Here is a 22,598-nt window from a genome sequence, read left to right on the forward strand (position 1 = left end):
CTTTAGCTGGCCCTTTTGCTCTGTACTACGCCACCAAATGGTGCTCACGAAAGAGAGTGCCTGCTGATGCTGTGTGGTGCATTTGGTACTCTGAGGTCAGCAGCTGCCTTGGCCACATTAGGATGTAAGATACAACACTACTGTCTGTTGAGCTAACTCTCCTCTCTGTCAGAGCCTCTGAGTCTCGGGACCTCTCGCAGGGTAACGTGAGCGCGTGACGTATCACCTTTGGAGCTCTTGAGTCCTGCTAAGAATGTCAGCAGCTTGCGGGTGGTGAGCAAATACCTTAAGGCTTTTTCCCTGTTCCCATCCAGTACATCCATCACCGGCTGATCCATCTCATTCCAGCTGACTACGATGACTTTGTGAATGCCATCCGCAGCGCCAGAAGCGCCTTCTGCCTGACTCCCGTGGGCATGATGCAGTTTAATGATATTCTCCAGAACCTAAAGCGCAGCAAGCAGACAAAGGAGCTGTGGCAAAGGGTGTCTCTGGAAATGACCACCTTCTCACCATGACAGCGGGCGGAGCTCCACGGACACACAACCCTTTGCCCTGCATAGTTGTAGTTCCATTTACACCATCCTTCCTTCTGGTGTCTTTTTTATTTTAGTTTTAACTTGTTGGAAACCACTGATTTGATGTATTTATACCATAACATTCCTCTCCAGCACTGTTGCGTGTTGGCGCTCTGCTTTGCTCGCTCTTCCTCCACCTTCCCAGTGGGCTGCAGGCTTCAGAGGCATCAGGTAATGAGAAGGAAGTCGAGCTGGCTGCCCTGTGGTGTAGTCACTGCTTTTTTCCCTGAGCCCCTGGAGGCTGTCCTGCGAGCAGTTTGCAGTGTGATTACGCACGTGTTTGAGGGGTGGGGGAGTCTGTCTTAAATATTTATTTTGGCATTTATAAATATGTAAACTTTTTTTTTTTGTTTTTGTATGGGCTTCTCTTACTCCACACACCATCTCCTGTTGGGAGAGGCTGGGACTGCAGTGCACAGCCAGTGCTCCCTCCATTCCTTTCAGCACCTCCTGCTGAGAGAAGCTGAGACTGGAGTAGCAGGGCCGGGGCCACCTCTGCAGCTTTCTGCAGCAGCTGCTGCTGGCAGAGACTGGAGCTGGGGCAGTCAAAGTCCAAGACTGCCCTGAGCTGCCTGGAGGCTGCCAGAAGTGCTCAGGCTCCTTCTCAAGAGTGTCCCTCACTGGGCACTCCTGGCTCTTAGGACGTTTTGATCCTGGTCGTTCGGAGTTGTACAATCGTGTTTCTTTTGGCTGGGGTATTACTCTCCTGTAATCAGTTTCTTATCCCTTGTCTCTTCTCGTTTCCTGATTAAACACTCGTTTTCTTAGACTGACTCTCTCTTCTCTCTGCTGTGATGTTGACAGCGATGGAACTGGCCAGCTGTGTGTCAGTGGGAGCTCTGAGCTGCTAGCTAGCTGTCTTGCCTTGGGAAATAGCAGCCAGCACGAGGCAGGTGGCCAGAGCCAAAAGTTTCTTGCCTGGTACTGCTCTGAGAATGACGTGTCTCTGCAGAGGCTGAGGTACGTGCTGACTGGGTGGTGAGGGGCGTGAGCGGAGCTGGGGGCATCCTGTGCAGCATCTACTCTTCTGCCAGCCTCTGGGTTCCTCTTCCAGTGTGGACAGCAGCAATACCGTGTGGTGACGGCAGCTCTGTATTCCCAAAACCTTATGCAAAACAGTAGCTGCTCGCACTTGGTGTAATTGAGAAGGACTAGTGGTGTGCTCCCGTGAGTTTTAAGAGGTATTTGGTGGACTATCTCAGAGATGCAGTAGGGACAGTGTTGCAGAAAGTTAATTTTAGAAAGTTTTTATTTTTGTGCCAAGGAAATTTAAAAGGCTACTGCCGTCTGTAAGCATACAAGCACAGAAATTTCAGGGTTTTTTAAATTGGTAATCAGAGAATTGATGGATGTTAAGAATCTTAATGTCTCACTGGTAATATATTTTTGCTTCTTACTTGGATTTAAGCAATGGCAATAGGGAGCTTTTAGTTTCTGCAAGCTAAAAATGTATGCCTGTGCGATCTTTTCAATGATGCTCTTAAGAAAGTTAACTAACTAAATAGGGCAAAGCAGATGAACAGGCTCCTTTGGTTTTCTTCCTGTACTACACAGGCCAGCAAGAGTAATCAAGGTTGTGCTTTTGATTGTACAACTATTTAAATATCTCCTTAGAGCCCTTTGTATACCTCCATAAGGTGTTCTGCTGTCTAGTTACATGCTAGTTTTAAATGCTGATGCTTGTAAGAATGTGTTAAATTTTGTGTTTTTCAAACTAATTCTGTGTTGGTTGTGAGTTGTCTGTTATTGAGCAAAAGTCCAAGCTTTTGAAAGGACAGACACCCCCATCTCTGGAAGGTCGAGGTTCCTGGAGCACTTTCTCTGGTTCTTGTATGTTCAGAACTGGGAAAGTAGTTTGGAGAAAAAATGAGTTTTCTAATAAAGTCTAATCTTTTCCTTTCCACTACACTTAGACCCTGAACAGGCAAGTTTTCAGACTCTTGCAATTAAAATACATCAGGAGCACGAGAACATTGTCACCAGTATCTTTGGTTTGAGGAAATACAGTGGAGCTGCTTACAGTGAGGTTAGAATGGAATACATAGGGAAGTATACTTGCTCGCTTTTTGTGTAGTCCTCATAAAGTGTGTAAGAGAAAAGAAATAGCAATACCCATTTTCTTCTACTGTGCTCAAAACTTTCTCTTTGATTGTTTTACCTGCTCTAGTCCTTACAGAGAAATTGCGCTGCTTCCATTTGACAGACCCTGTCAGAGTTGTCTTCCAGCAGCTGCAGAGCCCATGCAGGAAGAGCCAGGGAATCTCACCTCAGACTGACATCGACCAAACAAGCAGCTCAGTGGTATGAGCCACAGGTCAGTAGTTTCAGAAGTTTCCAGTCTTTTCTCAGGAACAAAGAGAGTACTCACATACAGCTGTGAGAAAGAGGAGCTGTGTGGCGATGCTGCCTTCTCATTTAGTCACATCTGTCTGAACACACTCCACCCTGGGTCTCTGGAGCTATTTATCTTGTTGTTTCTGAGCTGTATCCTATGGAAATGTAGCTGAGCAAAGACAGGAAAACAGTGAGATAGGAGATGATGATGTTTTCTTTTTCCTGCCTTGTGGTGGGTAGACTTTTGAAGTAATCTTTCCCTTATATGAGATTAAGTGAGCCCTGGTGGCCCCAGATTTGTTAATTTACCATTAAGCTAGAAAAATTAATTCCCAGTGCAATTTTGTTAGCTTGGTCACTATTCCAGGTGTGGGGAAAGTACTTAGGCTCAGAAATTCTGAAGATACTTCAGCAGAAAACCTGTGAAAGAGCAGAGGTCACAGCCACCTCAAATTCCCTCTGACTTCAGTTAACCATTGTTTTTTCATGTTGAGTACGTGTTCTCTAGGGTTCAAACCCTCACCAGCAACACATGTGCTCAGTGCAGGTTAGGCTATCTGCCAGGCAGCTGCCTACTCTAGAGTTCTTCCAGTGTAGAAATGTCCTTTATGTAGCTGAGAAGCTGTTTTGTTATTTTCTGGGGGGGGGGGGATTGGCTACTGCTACTTCTCAGGCTTGGCAACAAATGCTGAATTTAGTCAGCATTAATAGCGACAGGTATTTGTCCCCACTTACGTGAAGATGGATGAAATTCTGTGACAGGTGACCTCGCAGTGGGTTAATGTCTTGTTTGCTGAAGTCTAATTTGTGGTCCATTCCTTGAAGGTAGGCGGAATGAGGTCTTTAGATTGTCTGTCTTCCTTTGTCCTCTGTTTATGATGACTTTTTCTTCTTTGCCAGATTTATTTTTCTCATGTGACCATAGGAAATACTTTTTCTCTCCCCTTCCCTGAAGAAGTTAGTATCCATTTAGTGTCTTTTCCCCTTACCTGTATGTGGTCTTGTCCTTAAAAATAAAGTTGTATCTAGGACAGTAGCAGATCTAGACCTTAATCATTTGATCCCTGCATAATTTCTGAGTCTTTAGGGGGTAACATCTTGGCTTTATTGACTTGGTAAATGTGCCATAACTACAGCTGGACTTTGGGCTATTTGGCTCCTCAAGAAGGAATGGTGTGATGTTTTGCTCTTACACAGTGGATAAAGTTGTGCTTGGTCCACATCTCTTGCTACAGACACGCCTTTTTTTCTGTATGACTCAGGTAGGTACACCAGGCTCCGTGAGAGCCTCCTTCCTGCTGTAGGGGAACATGGAGGACATACTCACCTTCAACCATCTTTCTTGCCAGTGAACGTTTTCCCTTGGAAGCCCTTTCCAGGAATCCGAGTTAGCAGAACATTGCTTGCCTTTGGCCCGCAGTGTCTTTACAGCAAGTGAACAATCTGAGTTGGAGCTGTCATCTGATGATGTGACATGCCTAGCAGGTAGGACTAGAGTCAGCTGAAAAGTGTGTTTCTTTATATGCTTTCTTAACTCCTCTTTGGGATATGTACTCTGTGTACCCTAATTAGAGCACCATATGACGTGATTATGGTGAAATAACAAGAAAGAGGGTCTTAAGTAGTTCCTTTTTTGTTTACTACCTTCCCTCTCATGCCCTAGCGTAATTCAGATGTGGATTTTTGAACTCCTTTCTGCTTCTTGTTCCTATTTTAAGGATACTTGAACTTGAGGCAAGGTAGGCAAGGCTTCTGTCAAGGAGTGTCATTAATCTGTGAAAACTGCAAGTGCAGTTTGGGGATATTCTGTGCTAGGGTTTCCGTTTGAGCCTATGATCGATTACAGCGTTTTCTCAGGGCTAACTGCCAAATGCAAGCCTTGTGAGCTGTCACAAGGTAACTTCACTGCTGCGTATTGTTAATTGTTGGTACAGTAACAGTGTCTGTGCTCTGTAAGCAATTGTTTTCTGTTCAATGTTGCCTGTTTGCAGTTATAGCATAGCTACTTAATACTGTACAGTCTGCACTGCACAATTACTCAATTGCTGTAAGGGGATGGTGAGCTATAAGAAGGGTAATGCATTAAAAATCTATTGTGTATAGTATGTGTACGTAGATGGCATGCAGTTTGACCGTGGAATGGTCCCTCATAATTTCCTTTGATTTCATGCTTTACTTCACCTTGTTTCAGTCAACCAGGAGTGTATCGCTGTTAGAAATGATGGGGCTTTAAGGGCAAAAATCGTGCAAGGCCTTAGTGTCAACATGTTGTTATAAAACTTGACATGCGCCTTTTCCAATACTTGACTAGACAGAATTCTGAGAACAGTCTGATTTGTGATCCTTTGTTACCAATGCAAAGTAAACAAGCTGGTTTTCAGCCTGCTCTTGCAGTGTCAGAATTATGGATATATGGTCTGCAAGCATTTTGGAGAGACTAGACAAGTCAATAAAGTGATACGGATGAGAATGGGGAGGACTTGTGTCTTGAAAGGCAAATACTCTTTACAGTCAACAGTAGTTTGAGGAGGTTAATAAATTATTTGTACATATTCCACAACAGTATTATAGATGAAAGTGTCAGGCGTACTTTGTTGTACCAAAACCAACTTGTAAAGTGCTTTTCAGTGATAAGAGTTAGTTCTTAAACTTAACTCTAAATGTTTACTGTTTTTTTTTTTTAATTCCACAAGCCATTACTAACAGGGGGACAGAACCAAACAAGAGTTAAAGCCCAAATAACCGGAGGGACGGTACCACTACTCACTCTGTTGCCTACTGAGTGAATGGATTTTTTTCTTCCTAGCGTGAGGCAGCCTGCTGGAAGCACTTGTGTTTGTTAGATTACACTGACTTGGTGGCCTACTCACAGATGCACAGTCAGTCAGCAAAGGGATGAACAACCAGCTTCATTTGGCATGTTCAGGTCAGTTTGCCACTAATTTTCTTGCTCTGTTGTTATTGCTACAGCAAAATGACCAGTAAGGAACCAAAGGAGCCTCTTAGTCAACTGTGCATTTGAGACCACTGAAAAGCAACAGGACCAGCTTATTTGTTCAAGATGCTTGTTAGATTAATGTAACTTCAGATCATTGTTTCTTTCTGACTTCCAGTATCTGTAGGCTTCTGCCAGGATTATTATGCCTTTGTGGTGCTGTCATCAATTTAAAAAAAAAAAAAAAAAAAAAAAGGCAATTTTCAGGGATCAGATTGTATGTAGAATTGACCCATGCTACCTACGTAGAAATTCTTTCAGGACCTTTAAAAGTTCTTTTTACTCTTTAATTGGAGGCTCATACCAGTTGTCAGCATTGCCCTGTGTTTCCTGTACTGAATAAAAAGCAGTCTATTACCAAGTATCTTTCTGATTGAATTCCAGAGGTCGTGAGTGAGTAAAAGTTTCAACTTAATGTTGCTGAGCATTCTTTGCTAAGGTTAAAAAAAAAAAAAAAAAAAGTTTTCTTAGCATTTGTTTTGCCCATTCTCACCTGCCATGCACATTTCCAGTTCTGAAGTGATGTTATCCTGCTACTCTTTTAAAGTCACGGACCTTTCTGATGGCTCAATTTCCTATGCATCAGACAAAAAAAATACATTACAAAACAATTTTCAGGTAATGTTCTGTGATTAACATTATCCTTGTCTTGAAAGCTGACTACTTACGATGAAATTTTCCTTACTGAACAGGGAGTTAAGATAAGGTTTATTTAGTACTTACTTCCACTGTTAAAATGAGTTGTGAGGGTAAGTGACTGTGTCAGTACCTAGTAATCAGCGAATCTCACTAGAAAAGACTTCTGTTGGCTTTTTGAAATTAGACCTTCTGCTATTGTAAGAGCTTCTTTTAAGATGTGGGGGAGGCTCTTCCCACAGCTTTGAAGGGATGGCTGGAAAATGGGATGCTTCTACAGCAGTGTGCTCTAAGAGGAAGTTACCAGCTTTGGGAATGACTCTTCAGCAGCTATATCAGATAAGAACATCCTACATCTGGATCTGGCCACAGCAGGTGATTTGTTTTCCATTACTGTATGCAGTAAAGAACTAGCATAGCATAGAAATGAAGTGATCAGTGGGAAGGGAGGGATAAATAATGAGGATATAGAGCTGCCTCTTGCTGCCTTGACTGAGGGACCATCACCAGTTTAACAACCCCGACATTTAGAAAACCCCTCATACATTTATTCCTGGTACGTTTATTATTATTATTATTATTATTATTATTATTATTATTATTATTATTATTATTATTATTATTATTATTATTATTATTATTATTATTATCTATTTCCTTGAAAATTTACCACAATCTTGAGGTAAAGTATGAAGTAATTGTCTAAGTGACAACCTGTAATGGATTAAAAGAAGGAAGATGTGCATAACACCAGCAGTAGCACAGTTCATGGGATCCTTCTGTGTAAAAATAATAGTAATAATAATAATAACAACAATGATAATACCTGCTCTTTTGATGCTGTATTTGTTTCTGAAGTGCCTGGTGAAGTGAGAGCTGAAAGGTGGTTTTACAATTCTGTCACTACTGTGACTATTTAAATAATACTTTCTTACCGCATGGATGTAAGGTAGGTCTACCTATGGGCTGCTGGCCAAGGCCAGGCGATGGATGCATGTCTGGACAGAATGTTGACAGCAAAGCTCTGTTGCTGCAGCTGGGAGCTACTGCAGTATAGCTGGGAATAGCTCTAAAGTCATCACTAGTACAAACCAGTAGGAATGAGTCTCCAACCACAGGTTCTCTGTGCCGTGCTGGCACCTGCAACCCTATAGATGCACGTGCAGAGAAAGACATCTTTAGTACACTGTTACTGCTGCAGAAAGAGCTTACAATTGTTATTAAAACAAACACCTCCCAGATATCAGCTGTAAGAGCTGGAGTAGGTTTTTCTTTTTTTTTTTTTTACTTTACCATTTTAGCAGCTGACGGTCCATGACATCACTCCAAAGCATCACAAAGAAGAAAAATAAGTAGTACATTTATTGAATCCACTTACTACTACTTCTAGCTTTTATTCAGACACTTGTGCTCAGTTTCGAGAGCCAAGAATTTCTTCATTATCATTCAATGTGAATGATGCTGTACATGATCCAGTGCAGGAAGTTGGGCTCTTCTCTCCACCAGGAGTGAGAGAGGTGTTTCTAGTCTTTCTGTCCTGTTTTTTTTTTTTTTTTTTGGCTGCACAAAATAACCCTTTCCAAGGGCACATGAAATAAAATACTATATTGCATACTATATACATTTACATACAACGGTAAATGCACCATTCATTCAGAAATACACAATACCTAAGGCTCAATGGAAAAGCTTGGTTGAAGCAACTTCTCTCCCCCAACAGGAGAAAAGACGCTCACGACAGTTGTGGAAGTTCCCATGATCTGTGGTCGCATGGATCCTGCCCCCCTCAAACTGCAGCAATAGTTACGGGCCATCTGTGTCCAGAAAGGGGGGGACGATGGCCCATGTGACTTCAGAAGCCCACGGCTCAGCAACAGAAAACCTGTACAACCATGACGGAGGATTTCCTCTGAGAAAAATTGTCTGGCAACTGCTGGAGGAGGCACAGCACCTTAGTGTACTTACTTGACTATGTGCAGAAGTAGTAATCTAAACAACGAGCCCCTTTTGGATACAGGAAACCACTTAGAACTCTACGCTTCCCCTTTATATCTGAATAGTACTTACTTACTCTTGACTGTTTTTTGCATTTCTCCTTGGACTGTTGGACTGCTGGGGGACTAAACAGGTGTTAGCTATCAGCATACATAGTAGAGACCCTGGAGCTGTTGAAAAGACAAAAATGTTGCTTTTTTTTTTAAAGCTGATCAGACACAGGGAATTGAACAATCTGTTTCAGCCTTATTTAACAATACCTGAGCTTTGCCTCCCTTAGCTACTGTGCTCTGCTAACACAGGCCTCCAAAGTGCTCTAAAGGGGACTTACCATTCCTTCCATTACCTTCTGAAATGGCTAAAGTCCTTACAGAGAAATCTTTGCCACGTTGTCACATATGGCAACCTTTTCCCTAAGATAAGAAAATTTTGTGTCAGTATCTGCAGCTTTGCCTTATCTCCCACTGCCCATTGACCAGAGTCATTGGACATCGTATCATACCTGCAAGGCTGCAGATAAGGAGAGGCAATCTTATTTCTGTTACATCTGTCTCCAAAAAGGTGCAGTCCACTACGCCCACACACAGTGGCACTGTAAGTAATAACCGTGGCCACTATCCTCTACATGGGGAGGAACAAGGTATTCTTGTACCTTGCTGTTGCCAAACACACTGCTAGATAAAAACTGGGGTTCAAGGGACCAGATTCCCCTTTTATTAAGCTGCTCCTCTTTTCTCAGCAGCAGGCTCAATACCTTACCTCTTAAATCTTTTTTTTTTTTTTTCCTGGACTCATAAGGGAAAGACATCAACCCTCCAGCTAGTGCCCATTTCATATACTGAGAAGAGTAATTTAAACATAAAATGTTAACTGCTCTCTCTGCTGCTTTAAGTAGGGCAGGCAACACAAATCCTTCCTGCAAGTAAGAGTCAGAGTGTAACACACCAATAATACCCAAGAATGAGATTTGTACTCCATGCCCCAGGACAGTGTCAGAGGCAGCAGCCCCTCCCAATGGCAGGGAAAGGTTCCACGCACACGTTCTCTGCTACTGCTCATTTGTCCAGTTGTTCCGGCTTGACAAGAGATGGCATCACAGCAGGTGTTGGAGCACCACACATCCCAATGGCACGGGGGCAATGGAGTCCCCCTCAGCTCCAGCTGGAGTTCTGCAGTTCCTCCCTCAGCCAGGTTGGAAGGGGCTGTCCAAGTCTGTTCATCAGCTTGGATAATTCAATGTTGTGCTCCCGGTAGAAGTCTCTTAGGAACAGCCGTGACTGTGTGGAAAAGACAAACCAGATTAGCGTAAAAGAAAATGTTACCCTGAGCACGTTTCTGTCCCTGTTCCACATGTCATTTCCTACCACTGATGGTAGGAAAATCCAGGTTTGTTTGCTCGTTGTGTTTCATGTTTCTGTATCTCTTGCCACCAATAAATTTGAGACAGTTACTCACCGAGGAATCCATATCAGGGTATTTTCTTCCTTTACTCTTTCCTAGGCATTTAGTCTTTCCTCCATCTAGCAGCTGGCACCAAAATCCTTTTGCTTCATCAAATCTGAAAAGGACACTTGTGTTTAGAAGATATAGCCACACGCTCAATTAGTAGCAGCAGAAATTAAATAACTCCACAGCTATTTTGCATTTCAATGCTTAATTTTTTTGTTTTTGTGCTATTCAGTTGTTGTTCTTGTTGTTTTTAGCACTTCACTACTGTGACAAGAAAACCTTTACAACCACAATTGGTTCAGCTTTATGCAAATTTGAGAGACAACTTAGTGTTACTACATTTGTCTTTCAAGCTTTAGTGAAAAAAAAATAATCAATGTTTTAATGTATATAAAATTCTTTTAAAACTTCTCTTTAGTTGAGAGGTGTTAGATGATCCCCCTGTGTGTTTAAAGCCTCAGTGCTTCTTCTCTTGCTAAAACACAGGTATAAGGCAATGCTGGGAACCATGTCAGGTCTATCCTGTCCCTCAATCAACCAAAGGTGAGCTTGAGGGTTGAACAAGTACCAAACTCTGAGGCAAGCTGACCAACACCGCTTATTTTCTGACCCAGGGTGAAGGGGAGGGGAATCATAACAGCCAGTATCACTACTGTAAGCAGTCCATTTACTATCATGACATGTGCTTCAGCAAGTAAGGCTTTCAAGTAATCTGGTATTTCCTTAAACGTGCACACACCCCTTTAGAACACTCCTGTAGGAGGAGGGGGCCTGAATTGGTACTGCTGTCTTTACCATTGAAGGAAGGACAATTGCAGTGTGCCTACACACACCGACACACCTACCACCCTCAGCTACCATAGGCTGAGGTAGCAGAGAAGATGCAAAAACAGGTTTCAGCTGCAGAGAGCAATATTACATGATTCAAGATCACCGGCAGGCTTACAGAGTTTCTACTGATATTGCTACAGTTCACCTTGAGCTAGGACTTATTTAATCTGTTCAGATTAATTGAACTTACACTGTGGACAACATCACAGTAATGGCTGAGTAACATCCTTCAACTTAGCAGCATCAAGGTACTGCCTCTGCTAACTCTTCCTCAGACAGCTCTGGGCACCTGTCAAGTCCACGTCTTCTGTAATAATAAGCTCTTTACCTCGAAACTGTGTAATGTGTCCCTAATCTCCATCTAGGTGAATATAAGAGCAGCCTGTCACACATTTTTATCATACCTTTTTCTGCTTTCTGTCAGATTCAATGTGTAACACCAAGCATAAGGAGCTCTAGTAATTCCAGCACCTTTAGTGAAACCACAAAGACCAAATGGAAAACATCATAATTACTGCTGTGAGAAGCTTCATGCTTCTCCATGACAGTGCCAAAAAACACTCCTCCCCTTTCATTTCTGGAAAGACTAAGTGATGATTTCAGTCTAGTATCTCATGCTATCCAAATACGACCATCTGAACCTAATTTTGGGGTTTAGACATAACCTCTGAAACCGCGGCAGGTCTTGCAGTCAGAGATGACATATTCTTCCAATCAACTTAGTATCACACGTGGCTGAGAAAGCAGCTTCCCCCAAAACAATTCCCCACCTGAGGGCCTGGGTGTAGTTGAAGAGCGGTGTAACTCCCAAGAACTTCTGGATGTTGTCCATTACAGAGGCAGGGTTGTGTCTCAGCTCCTGACCATCCACAATGAGAATCTGAAATAAAAGCAGCCACCTTAACCTCTGGCAGCTTGTGCTGAGTGAAAGTTCTGAGCTTTCTGGCTCTCAGAACTGCCCTGGGCCTTCACTCACGTGAGTAAAGGCTACTGACATCTGTCTATTCCAGAGCCACATGGGGGGATGTGGCCCAATGAACCCCAATAGGCTTTGCTTAATAAACTTGTCTTTGGTCAAACTCCCCTAGAACTGAGCACTGAGGCACAGCAGTAGCATGATTTATAGATTGTCTCATGTATCCTTTTTTAGAAGTCAACCATTAGGCTAAGTATTCTTCTGTAACCTAAGATTACTCTCCTGTTACATGTATGATAGACAATAATGAACACTTGTGCTAATAAATTACCTATTCCAAAGTACACAGCAGAAAAACAGTCATGTGAGCAGGAGACCCTGACAAATAGAAAGTACAAGGATGGTGTACCAATACAAAGGTACCACCACAAAGAGCAGCCATACAATGTGATTTATTTCATTATTTTAAACAGTGACCACACCCGTTGGTTTCACTGGCTCTATCATTCCTCGCAGGAATAGTAAAGCAATGAGATTCGAGCCCAAGAATGTGACGGTACATTTATGTAGGAACAGTTGATGTTTGCCTGCTCCAGCTCCACAGACATGGAGGAACGCAGTAACTATGAAGGAGGCAGGCTGAGCTATTGGTTAAATTCCTAATTCTCACACACAGAAGGCATGGGTGGCAGTATTTATTACGCTATCCTGAAGGAGTTCCTACTTGCCACTTCTCCTTGCAATGCGGCACCAGTGACTTGCTCTTTCTGCTAAATATTCCACGACAAATAGCTGGATTGCACCAGTCCTATTCTGACAGTAACCAGGGATATAGGTCTTGCTTTGTTCTGCCTTCTCTCTTTTAGTCTTGGCAGATCTATCACATGCAGTTATTCTCTGCCAAAAGAGCAGCCTAAAGTGACTAATGGGCATTGTAACGCTGCTGGAGTACAGACTGTCTGAGCAGAACTGCAGTAACAGAAAGGAATTGAAAAAATATTTTCCGACTCACCATGTATTAGACAGCTTATAAATGTCTTGGGAATTTAGAGACAGAAATGGTCTGTAGTGTATATTAATTGACCTTCTGCAAATTTGTACACAAAACACAGAAACCTGACATGTCTGCAGTGAAATTTCCCCTCAGCAGACATCTAAAGACTTCACAACATGGAAACTACAAGTCCAAGAGTCCAAGAGCCTCTCTTTAAAGCAAGGAAACCACAACAAGTGGATGAATACCCGCTGGGCCTGTAGAGGGTCCCAGGGCTGCTGGCTGCCTAGAAGAAAGGAAGAGAGTGCTGACACTGCTGTTTGTCCTAAATCTCTCAAGCCTGGAGAGCTGCCTGGGAGATCACAGAATTGCCTTGTACTCATTTACGTTTACAAATGCAGTAAAGTACAAAATTGAAGCATTCAAATCTGATTTCTTACCAGCTTATAATAGGAAGAAGCAAGTGGTGATTCTTGTTCCAAAAGACAAGACAGAATGTGAAATGAAAACAGAACATAAAGGGTTGGGGGCGAGGGAGTTGGGAGGAGAGAGAGGGGTTTGTTCTCAGCTCCCCAACAGTAAACCTCAAAAGGGCCCCAAGAGACCACTCCCTGCTTTGTCATCTCAGTTTCAGGCCAGCCAGCAGGGTTCATCCCCTGGGCCCAAGGGCTTTGCACGATCTCATCCAAACTCAGCAATGTCAAGGCATCATCAGTCTATTTCACCCTACTGCCAAACGTCCTACCTGCCCAGAGGGGTAGTACGTCAGCCACCGCTCCAGGTGAGTTGAGTACCAGCCAGGGAGCAGGCATCGGCTCTGCAGGTTGCGCAGTTCCTGAGGGGCCTGGGATTTTGCAGAGATCACTTGGAAGAAGGTGTAATTGAGCGCCACAGGGTCACTGTGAGCACGCTGGTGCTGAAAAATACAAGCTGAATTAAGGAGCAGGAAAACAAAATTCTACCCTTCCCGCACCAGCTTACACACCAATGCGGACACCCTTTGTACCTGACTTTGTCCACACCCTGCAGGCAGCCTGCATCACCTCCCCTGGCCTGCCTGTGGAAATGGATCCATGGTTTTCTGCCCCACTGGAGCATTTGTCTCGCTCTCACCCAAAAACAGTGTAGGAAAGTTACCTGGTACCATGAGTAGGCTCGGTCAGCAGGGTTGATCAGAACTGTAATGATTTTGGCTCGAGGAAGCAGGGCTGCCCCGCGTTTTGGTACCACCTCTGTGTCAAAGTAATTGGCACTCTTCTCAAACATGAAGTCTGTGCTGGCATTGGAGGGGATGGGAAAGAATTCCATGTACCTGCAGAACAGACAGGACGCTGGTGAACAGCACAGCCTGGTAAAGACAAGGCACTGCAAGCTCTAGGAGGAAGATTCTGTTCACAAAAAAGGCCAGAACCAGCCACCTGCCCTGCCACTGACCATTTGTTTAGACCTAAATCATTTGTCTCTTTGTACCTCTGTTCATAGCTGAGACACGGGGTCAAGAGCTTTGCTGTGCCTCACAGAAGCCTGTAAAATCAGTAACACAGAAACTCTAAGACATTTGAATAATGGGAAGGGAGAGGGTAAAGAGGACAAGACACTGTAAATCACTGGAAGACTGCTCTGCTGGAATTTAGGCTTAAGAACTGATTGTATCCTAAACATAAACGTTGCCCTCTTGCATGTGGTGCTACATTCAGCTCAAGTTGGACGGCTTCTCCAGGGGACGCACATGAAAGCCCACGCTTTCTATGCCCATCTCTCAGCTAGTAGTACTGCTCTGCAGCACGGACTCACGGGAGCTTCACTCAAGTACCAAATACCTTCCGGTATCTTTTCACCAGTCCTCTAAGTGAGCAGAGAGGTCACACAAGGTCCTGCATCGCGCGCGGAAGGAAATCCCATGGCAGAAATCTGACAGCTGTCCCTCAGAGCCAGACACAGGGGAGTGGTGGCACAGTGCACCCAACTGTCATGCTTCAAGCAAGACACACGGGCAGTTTCTCTGCCCAGAAACACAGTGGCATGATAGTGCCATTGTGGCTTTGTATCTCCCTGCCAGGTGGAAACACTTTACTGTAACTGCACACTTGTACAGGTGGAGATTGTGGCCAAAAAGACACTGCCGTCAGCGTAAGAACCCAGGAAGAACTTTTCAGTGAGCACACTGCTGTCTGTTTTACGTGTCAAAGGAGAAGAAACCTCATGACAGCAGTGGGTTCAATGAAGAATAATTTTTTAAAGCTAAATCATGCCCTCAAGTATCTCCTGGTGAACAGTTACTAAGATCACAAACTACCTGTCTTGCTCCTGGGAGTAAACAGTTGGATGAGCAGGAAAACAATGTGCTGAGCAATAGCAATGAAAACAATTGGTCAGAAATGGAGAAGCTACTAACAAGTCTAAGGTGGACACAGAGACAGACTTGGGAAAAGACAACACGTGCAACTTATCACAGAAGAATGAATGTCAGGATTCTTACCAATCGATTCCTTTATGATAGTTGGGTCCATTGAAAAACTGGATCTCCTCAAAGGTGGATGGACTTGGGAAGTTACTGGTGACGGCTGGATGCAAGGTCAAGAAGAAGTGCACAGCTGTGGTGCCTGCAACAAGAACCAGTTAATGGGACCAGGGTCACACACAGTTGGCTGAATGAAAGGCTTTCTCTGCACAGAACAGTCCCAGATGGCCACACTCCTGTTACACACAGCTAACACACCCCTCAGCACATGCAGGTTACAACAGCAGACACACCAAACACTTTGGGGCTGAGCATGGTTCAGAAGTTCAGTCCCAGACTTTAACTCATGCAGCTGGTTTAAATCACCTCCTCAGCACAGCAGCTGCCACCCATGGTGACTATATTGTGTTCTTGCCATGGCTGGGCTACTCCCATCCTTTTTTTCCCTGTTAGCACAGCCACACTGTCACCTGGCAGAACCCAGACTGCTAAACAGACATGACCTGGGCACTGCAGGACAACGCCACACACTTGGGAAGGAGATGTAATAGGGGCATTAGTTTCCTCAGATGAGAATTCAGCTGGACGTACAGCTCGGCCTGCCTCTGCTGTGGATGTTTCCCTTAACCCAGTCTAGCCTGACAACCCTGCTCTGCACCCAGCTGTCGGGCTCCAGCAGGTCAGTAAATTGGATGCCAGGGGAAGATTTTCTTACTGTGCCACTGCAAGCAGCCTGGGCCACGACACAGGACCCATACTGCACACACACCAGCAGAGCTTCACAGCGACACCGGCAGGAGACAGCAGTTTGGCTGGGAGAGCTTCCTGCCACAGGCAGGATCACCATTTGCTGCGCATGGCTGGTGGCTGCTGTTTCAATGCACTACAGAGAAAGCCAAGGTTTGAAAACCTGGCTTTGGCTGAAGAGATCTTGCTGTCTTCAGGCTAGAAGGGAGTCCTCAGGACAGTACGTACAGCTGGCCATGTTGCTGCCAACCATGATGCCGCAGCAGTTAAGAGCTGGTGACAGAGGTCAGACAAAAGAGGATCTCAGCCTTCTACTGGCAGTGACATGGAGCATGCAGTGCGCACAGAGATCTGTCGCAATAAAAGCACTAGGGGACATTCATCGTAACCTTTGCTAAGCGTGTGTTTAGTCCTGCTGACAGCTTGTGTCTTGTGAAAAACTAAGAAAGGTCATGGTTTCTCTGAGCTCGTGGGGAAAAGCCAAAACACAGCTCTGCAGGTAGGGCTTTTTCCTGCAAATCAGGACTGATCTGAGGAAACTGCCAACATGCAAAGTGACAGACTTGCCAGATTTAGTTTGGAACAAATCTGACATTCTCTGAAATATCCTCTGTGGTCATTTGGCAGCTTGCACGAAGGGCAGCCATACAGATCTACAACAGAGATCCTTCCAGCTCTCCTCTCTAGAGGAATGAGATGAAAGTTGCAATCTACTTTTTAGATAAATTAGAAAGATAAACATTACCAGTTTTCTGAGGTCCCACGATGAGGAACTTGGGGAGTCGATCACATGTTTTCTCTTTGGACCAGATATCCTTGTGCCTCTTATCATCGCAGGGATTCTGCAGCATAAGAGATGGGATTAAGCATTACCACAGGAGCAAATGGAAAGGGGAGGAAAAGCTGGAAGGCCAGTCCTCCAGGGAAGATGCTATTAGCATATGAAGAACACTTCACAGCCACACTGCTGCTCTGCCAGGCATCAAGAAGAATTAGAGAAAACAGGAGGGAACATTTTCAAACTCCAAAGTGATACAGGAGCCAAAGTCCCCCTGAGAGTGTTAACCACAGGTCTTGCCCTACGCAGCCACACTGGGTGGGGCCCCCCCGATAGTACAGCTCAGCATCTGTGGAATTCTGGCAGACAGACAACTCTATCACCCTCAGCTAATTTCATCTGCTCATTACCATGCAGAGAGCTGCTGTGCTGGGATAAAATGGAATAAACATGTTTTTATTTAATGAACATGAATTCTGCGGTGTGAAATTACTTTACGATTAATCACATTAACATGCCTGCAAGCTTTTCCAGCAACAAACAGGGCTCCTTTCCTCATACACTTAACATTTCACAGCGCCTTGCTCTAATATAAGCCCTTTAACGATCCAAACTTCCACCAACCTCCTTCCAGTCACCTCCGACAGCCATCCTTGCCTCCAAGCTCACACTGTGATTGTGGCCTACCACCCCTGGTCCCCATCCCTTCCACTTTGCGATTTGCCCCCTGCAGCCTGAAGCCACAAAGGTTAAACCTAACGACTTCATGCATTACCACGCTGTGCTCTGCAGCAGCAGTCTCTCTGCTGTAAGTGTGGGACACACCTCTTGGAAAACCACTAAGAGCGGTTAAAACTGCCTTCTCACCTGCCACAAGGGATTCTTCTCCTGGGGAAAGATTTCGAAGTACTTTTTTGCAAGTTGGACAGGGGGCAGTGTTTGCAGGCGAAGATTGGTCCAGCACTGCACAAACTTGACCAGGCTCTCAAAGGTGTACAGTCCCAGGCGGTCATTCCCATAGTTAGACAGGTGGGTCATGAAGATGCTGATCTGAAAAGAAGGACATGGGATGCTGCTAAAGCAGGTAATGGTGCTGTTTCCTCCTGGCTTGTTTGTGCTGCCAGGAAGAGGTTGTGTGCACCTCAGTCTGCCCTGCCTGTCTGGGCTGACAAACAGCACTGCACCACTGAAAAATTAAATATATTTTGTGTTTGCAAGGCAGCAGAAACTCAGGACGGAAGGAGGGACACGCACCTCTCAGTAACCCCTGGGAGTGGTGGCAGAGGTAAGCTCTGCCTGTGAGTCCTGAACAGTTTCAAAAGCCCCTTCAGGTGGCTCTGGGACATATTGGGGAACAGGGATTAGGCAGTGACTCTCTCTAGACAAAAAACAGGAGCTTCCCCTCCTCTCTCCAAGGCACTGCCAGGGCAGCTGTAGCTGCAGCATCTGCTCCATCCAGCAGGGCAGCCGCTGGGAGCAGGGCAGCATGCTGCACACCAGGGCACAGGACAAGTTTTCACAGGAGTTATTCCAGGCCTGCAGCCTGTGCCTAGGGGAACGCAGTGGATTTCTGTCAATTCAACCCAGCAGCGCTTTGCCAGAAAGGAGGCTAGAACCACACCAAGGCTAGAAATCAGCAAAACAAAAGCAGCACGTTAAGGCCAATGGAAGAATGACTGTATGTGTGACAGAGCCCTCCGCATCCAGTGCCTGCTGCTGCAGGGAGGGGAAGGGACCTCAGTAATGGCAGGGACACCCACTGCTCAACCCTGGTGAGGCCAGCAGGCAACAAGAGGCTGTGTTGGCAGGGGGCAGGAATGGCCTTCCTTCTAGTAGGGAAGAGCAAAAGGAGGAAGGGGGAGACAGATGGGTTTGGATGAAGAGGTTTGCTGGCACTCAGGAGGTCTGAATTCAGTTTTCTGCCCAGTGTCACCACGGGCTGTTACCAGTGCATCTCAGCTGGAGCTGCTGAGCGATAGTACCTCTGTGCCTGACCATCCCCAAGACACTGGAAATTAATTTAATCCTGTCCATGAAGGGATCACAAATCAGGGTCATTGCATATGCAACAGCAAATAGTGGTGGCACTCTGGGACATGCAGAAACTGAATGGAGTTAGAGAGTTATCACATTTGGCTGCCTGTGAATTTTTCACTTCTGGTTTCCTACCGAGCTGACAGGGGCCCTGCCAGACAGGCTGTGGCACCCACACTTCAAAGAGCAGCGTGCACTTGGTGCTGTTGTGCAAAAAGGATGTGCTCGGTTCGACACAGCAAAGCACAGAAAGATCTGGGCTGTAGCGTGGAGCACACTGGAAGGCAAAAGGATGCGTCTCCTGTTGTCTTTTGCCCATTTTTGAGAGACACCAGGAGGGTGGTGTGATAGCAAAGGGTGCCTCATCCCCTGACATACTTGTGGATCATTTAGACGAAAGGTTTGCTGCACGAAGCGCCTGACCCAGTGCCATAATCCAAGCACTGCAGCAGGGAGGACACAGAGCACCATCAGGAACACTTTCAAGGTTTGCAGAATAAAAAGCTTGCATGAGACCAAGGTTAGCAACTATGTCTCAAGACCAATTGCATTCAGTAAGATCTTCATGCCATCCGTGTCTCACGTAAGTAATGCTATCATCTGCAGACAGTCTCAAGCAACGTGGCTCACAAGACAAGACCAACCAAAGAGACATTTCCCCAAGTGTGCAGTCACGTCCTGTGACACCTGTACACTGGTAGCCAAGGCCAGGCAGCTTGCTGTGCCTTGCCACAGCTATGGCTACCAAAACAGCTCTGTGCGTTCCTTCTGGTAGAACCTACATTCACAATGGCATGCTTTCCTTTCTTTCACACCGAGAAAAATTCAGAGGAAATGGCACAGAGAGCCTCAAATACAGAAAACAGGAGGGTAAGAGCATCCTTACAATACATAAAAGAAGCAGCTGTGGGCACAGCATTAACCTGCTGGGTGTGCAGTATGAGCAAAAGTGTTTGTGAGGATGATCAGAAAGATGCCCTTTGCTTCTGGGAAAGAGACTGGGCACAAGGCAGCCCGTCCACCGAACAACAACCATTCTTTTTACTGACACCAGACCGTGTTCACTAGTCAGAAGATCAAACATCATCTGTTTGCACTGTGGAGTTAATTACATGCACACAGGCTTGGAGACTCCTGCATGTGTATATCCACTCAAAGAGAGCTGGAAGCACCAGAAAGGACTGAAAGAGACTGGTCCAAGTTTGCCATGGATCACTGCTGGGGCCGCGGGGTTAGCCAGCTTTCTATCAAGTCCGTGAGATGGCTCTATCAGTGAGGGAAGGAATGCGAGGGCCTGAGTCACTGTGCAAACACAAGCAATGAAGAGGAGCTTAGAGCACGATCCTCCACTGCTGACAGAGAGAGAAATGCTCCGCTGCCAAAAGGAAACGGAAATGTAAACATGGGAAACACAAGAAGGTGTCTGAAAGAGTTTTAAAAGTCACCCTGAAGAGCCAACAGTAATTCTGACAAATAAGCTAATCCTGCACCAGAGCACAATCTTTCCAAACTTTTACAATCACGGATCACTGCCAGCTGCCTTGATCATCATACGCTTATCAGCAAAGTTTACTGGGTAGCTCTAGAAACTATGTTTCTACAAATTCCTTGGCACAGCCTCCTAGACCAGCAATGACCTCTTCATTAGTCTGGTAACTGGTTTTCCAAGAGAGACCTATGGCTCTTAAGTTTCACAGTGGTTATTTCTGCAGGCATTCTTTAAGATCTGACTATTATAAAGTGGGACAAGGTAGAATAAACCCTACATATGGAAACAGCAATGCAGAAAAGCAGGGGTTACAGAGAACAGATCAGTTTCTTTCTATCTGACCAATGATGTCAAAGATCACTCAATATGCACAGCCAAGATTAGGTTTTGCCTTACGACAGACTTTTATTAAGGAGGTTTTATTAAGGAGGTGGATTTAGTTGTTGTGTGTAAAGCTCACGGTTTTGTCTCTGGTGATGGGGACTGAAGGTTGGCTTCCAGAACAGGAAGTTTCCAGAACAGGGGTTTCCCTATGGTTTTGTGGCTAGGCCGTTGTAGACTCATACTTCCACAGATCATATACCAGGCCAGAGCTGGTATCATTCAGAGAAACGCAGGGCCTGTCTGTAAACTACAACCTGCATGTGATGCACCCAGAATGTACTGCAAGGGCTTTTTCACTATCAGGGGTCTAGGATTAGAGAGGGACTGAGCTGTAGGAAAAAAAAAAAAATTAAAAAAAAAATAAAAATTAAGCTAATTATGGGAAAAAGTTTGACTTCTGATTCATTGAGCTTCTGCACCCCCAACCAAAGGTAACTAAAGCCACACATTCAACTCTGCAACCAGAGCCACTGATGTTACGTGACAAATCCCACAAAACAAGTACTCAGTGGTTGTGACCAGGGTGTGCACCTAGTCAGAAACACCCTACTTTCTCTCAGATCTGCTTGCATGGTTTCTTACCCAAACGTGGTCAGCACTTGTGGAAAAGATACATAAAGGAGAAGTAAGAAGGTAGAAATGCGGAAGTTCCAAGTTAGACATTCTAACATCACGATTTAAATCTGTCAGGGCAATGCTCATTCAGAAGACGGGATGACAATAGGTGCCAAATCAGATTTAATAAGAAACAAACTCAGGTGAAGAATTGAAAGTTACTGTACATATGATCAATCAAAAAGAGCAGCAAGTTTTCCTACTGCAGCCAGTAAGTGAGGGATTGCAATCTATGGTTGGAGAGGGCTACGAAGCTTCATCTCCTAATTCTATCCATTCAGCATTTTTTAAAAATGGCTTTTTTTTTTTTTTTTGTCTCTTGACACCTAGCACATGTTCCCAGCTTCAATGGGAAGTGAGAAATGCATGTGATTAGCCATCTGTGACTGAGAATTGGGAAGTGGCTGGCTGCAGTGTGTTGGGGTTACTAGAGTAGTTTGGTGGTTTGATGGAAATGATTAGTATTAAAGGGGAAAGAGAAACAACTGCGTCAGACCCAGATCTCCCAAAACTGCCTTAGGGTGACAGCTACACCACAAAAAACAGCATCCAGAAATTGCTTCAATATACATTATGAAAGAAAGCGGAGAACATCCCATAACAAAAGCCCAGAGAAAGCACTTGTTCTGAACAAAAGACACCAAGGCACATCTCACCTCTGATTCATGAAGGTGCAGCACCCTAGGTAACACCCACTCCATGTTGGGCCACGCTCACCACATCGCCCTGGCTAGCTTCTATCTGAGGAGTGTTGTGCTTCTTGACACCCAACACTGATGTTTCCTTGGCAGTGTGCAAAGCAGTCTTAAGTAGCAAGTGCTTCCTTAGCCCTCTTTTTCACATGTCTTTACCCTCACACTGGAGATACCCACAATGCAATAGGTTATTACACTGAATCCCCCACAGGATTCAGTCCTTTCCCACATCATGTGCATTAACTGAGACACCCACATAGTGATTCCCCTTTCAGATGAGCTTACCGGGTTCAGGAGGACTGTCAGGAAGAGTTCACCACCACGAATGCTCTTGTCCAACTCCTTTGAGCCACCAGGATATTCATTATAGAAGATAGTGTGAGTAAAAAGACCGCAGGTCTGTCGAGGCAAAACCTGACAGAGAAAAAGAAAATGAGACTAGATGCAGATGCAGCAGAAATCCATGAATGTGTCAAAGCATCCCTCTATCGATCAATACAAAGCGTAAGGGATATAAGTAGCATAGGTTCAGCGGACTCTGATATTTCTTCCAGCCATTTACTCATCACAGTGCAAACGAGTCAGTGGAACCTCAATTTAGTCTCGTTGTGCTTCATTGTGCTCTCCGTTCAGTACTGACCTCTGAATTGCACTGATAAACAAAAAA

At 44.9% G+C, this 22,598-nt stretch overlaps 2 protein-coding genes across 16 annotated transcripts in view; one reads left to right on the top strand and one right to left on the bottom strand.

Annotated features, from left to right (window-relative positions):
- ZSWIM8 (zinc finger SWIM-type containing 8) overlaps positions 1 to 8,400 on the top strand; it is a 72,229-nt gene extending 63,829 nt beyond the window's left edge. For 3 of the 11 annotated variants that reach the window (XM_082764943.1, XM_082764934.1, XM_082764935.1), the window contains one exon: positions 315 to 3,456. In XM_082764943.1, the coding sequence (XP_082621069.1) occupies positions 315 to 518 (204 nt within the window). In that variant the 3' untranslated portion in view covers positions 519 to 3,456. Of the gene's footprint in view, positions 1 to 314; positions 6,408 to 6,730; positions 6,919 to 8,263 lie in introns of those variants that run through there. The other 8 variants (XM_082764933.1, XM_082764936.1, XM_082764942.1 and 5 more) reach the window with 8 other exon arrangements.
- Positions 8,401 to 9,677: 1,277 nt separating this feature from the next.
- NDST2 (N-deacetylase and N-sulfotransferase 2) overlaps positions 9,678 to 22,598 on the bottom strand; it is a 130,974-nt gene continuing 118,053 nt past the window's right edge. For 4 of the 5 annotated variants that reach the window (XM_082764946.1, XM_082764944.1, XM_082764945.1 and 1 more), the window contains 9 exons: positions 22,217 to 22,345; positions 17,582 to 17,764; positions 16,682 to 16,778; positions 15,208 to 15,331; positions 13,866 to 14,040; positions 13,474 to 13,644; positions 11,589 to 11,698; positions 9,994 to 10,096; positions 9,678 to 9,815 (listed from right to left, as the gene is read on the bottom strand). In XM_082764946.1, coding sequence (XP_082621072.1) covers positions 9,690 to 9,815; positions 9,994 to 10,096; positions 11,589 to 11,698; positions 13,474 to 13,644; positions 13,866 to 14,040; positions 15,208 to 15,331; positions 16,682 to 16,778; positions 17,582 to 17,764; positions 22,217 to 22,345 — 1,218 coding nt within the window. In that variant the 3' untranslated portion in view covers positions 9,678 to 9,689. Of the gene's footprint in view, positions 9,816 to 9,993; positions 10,097 to 11,588; positions 11,699 to 13,473; positions 13,645 to 13,687; positions 13,786 to 13,865; positions 14,041 to 15,207; positions 15,332 to 16,681; positions 16,779 to 17,581; positions 17,765 to 22,216; positions 22,346 to 22,598 lie in introns of those variants that run through there. The other variant, XM_082764948.1, reaches the window with a different exon arrangement.

Source organism: Aythya marila (genome assembly GCF_965140915.1).
Source record: "Aythya marila genome assembly, chromosome: 7".
Lineage (NCBI taxonomy): Eukaryota > Metazoa > Chordata > Aves > Anseriformes > Anatidae > Aythya > Aythya marila.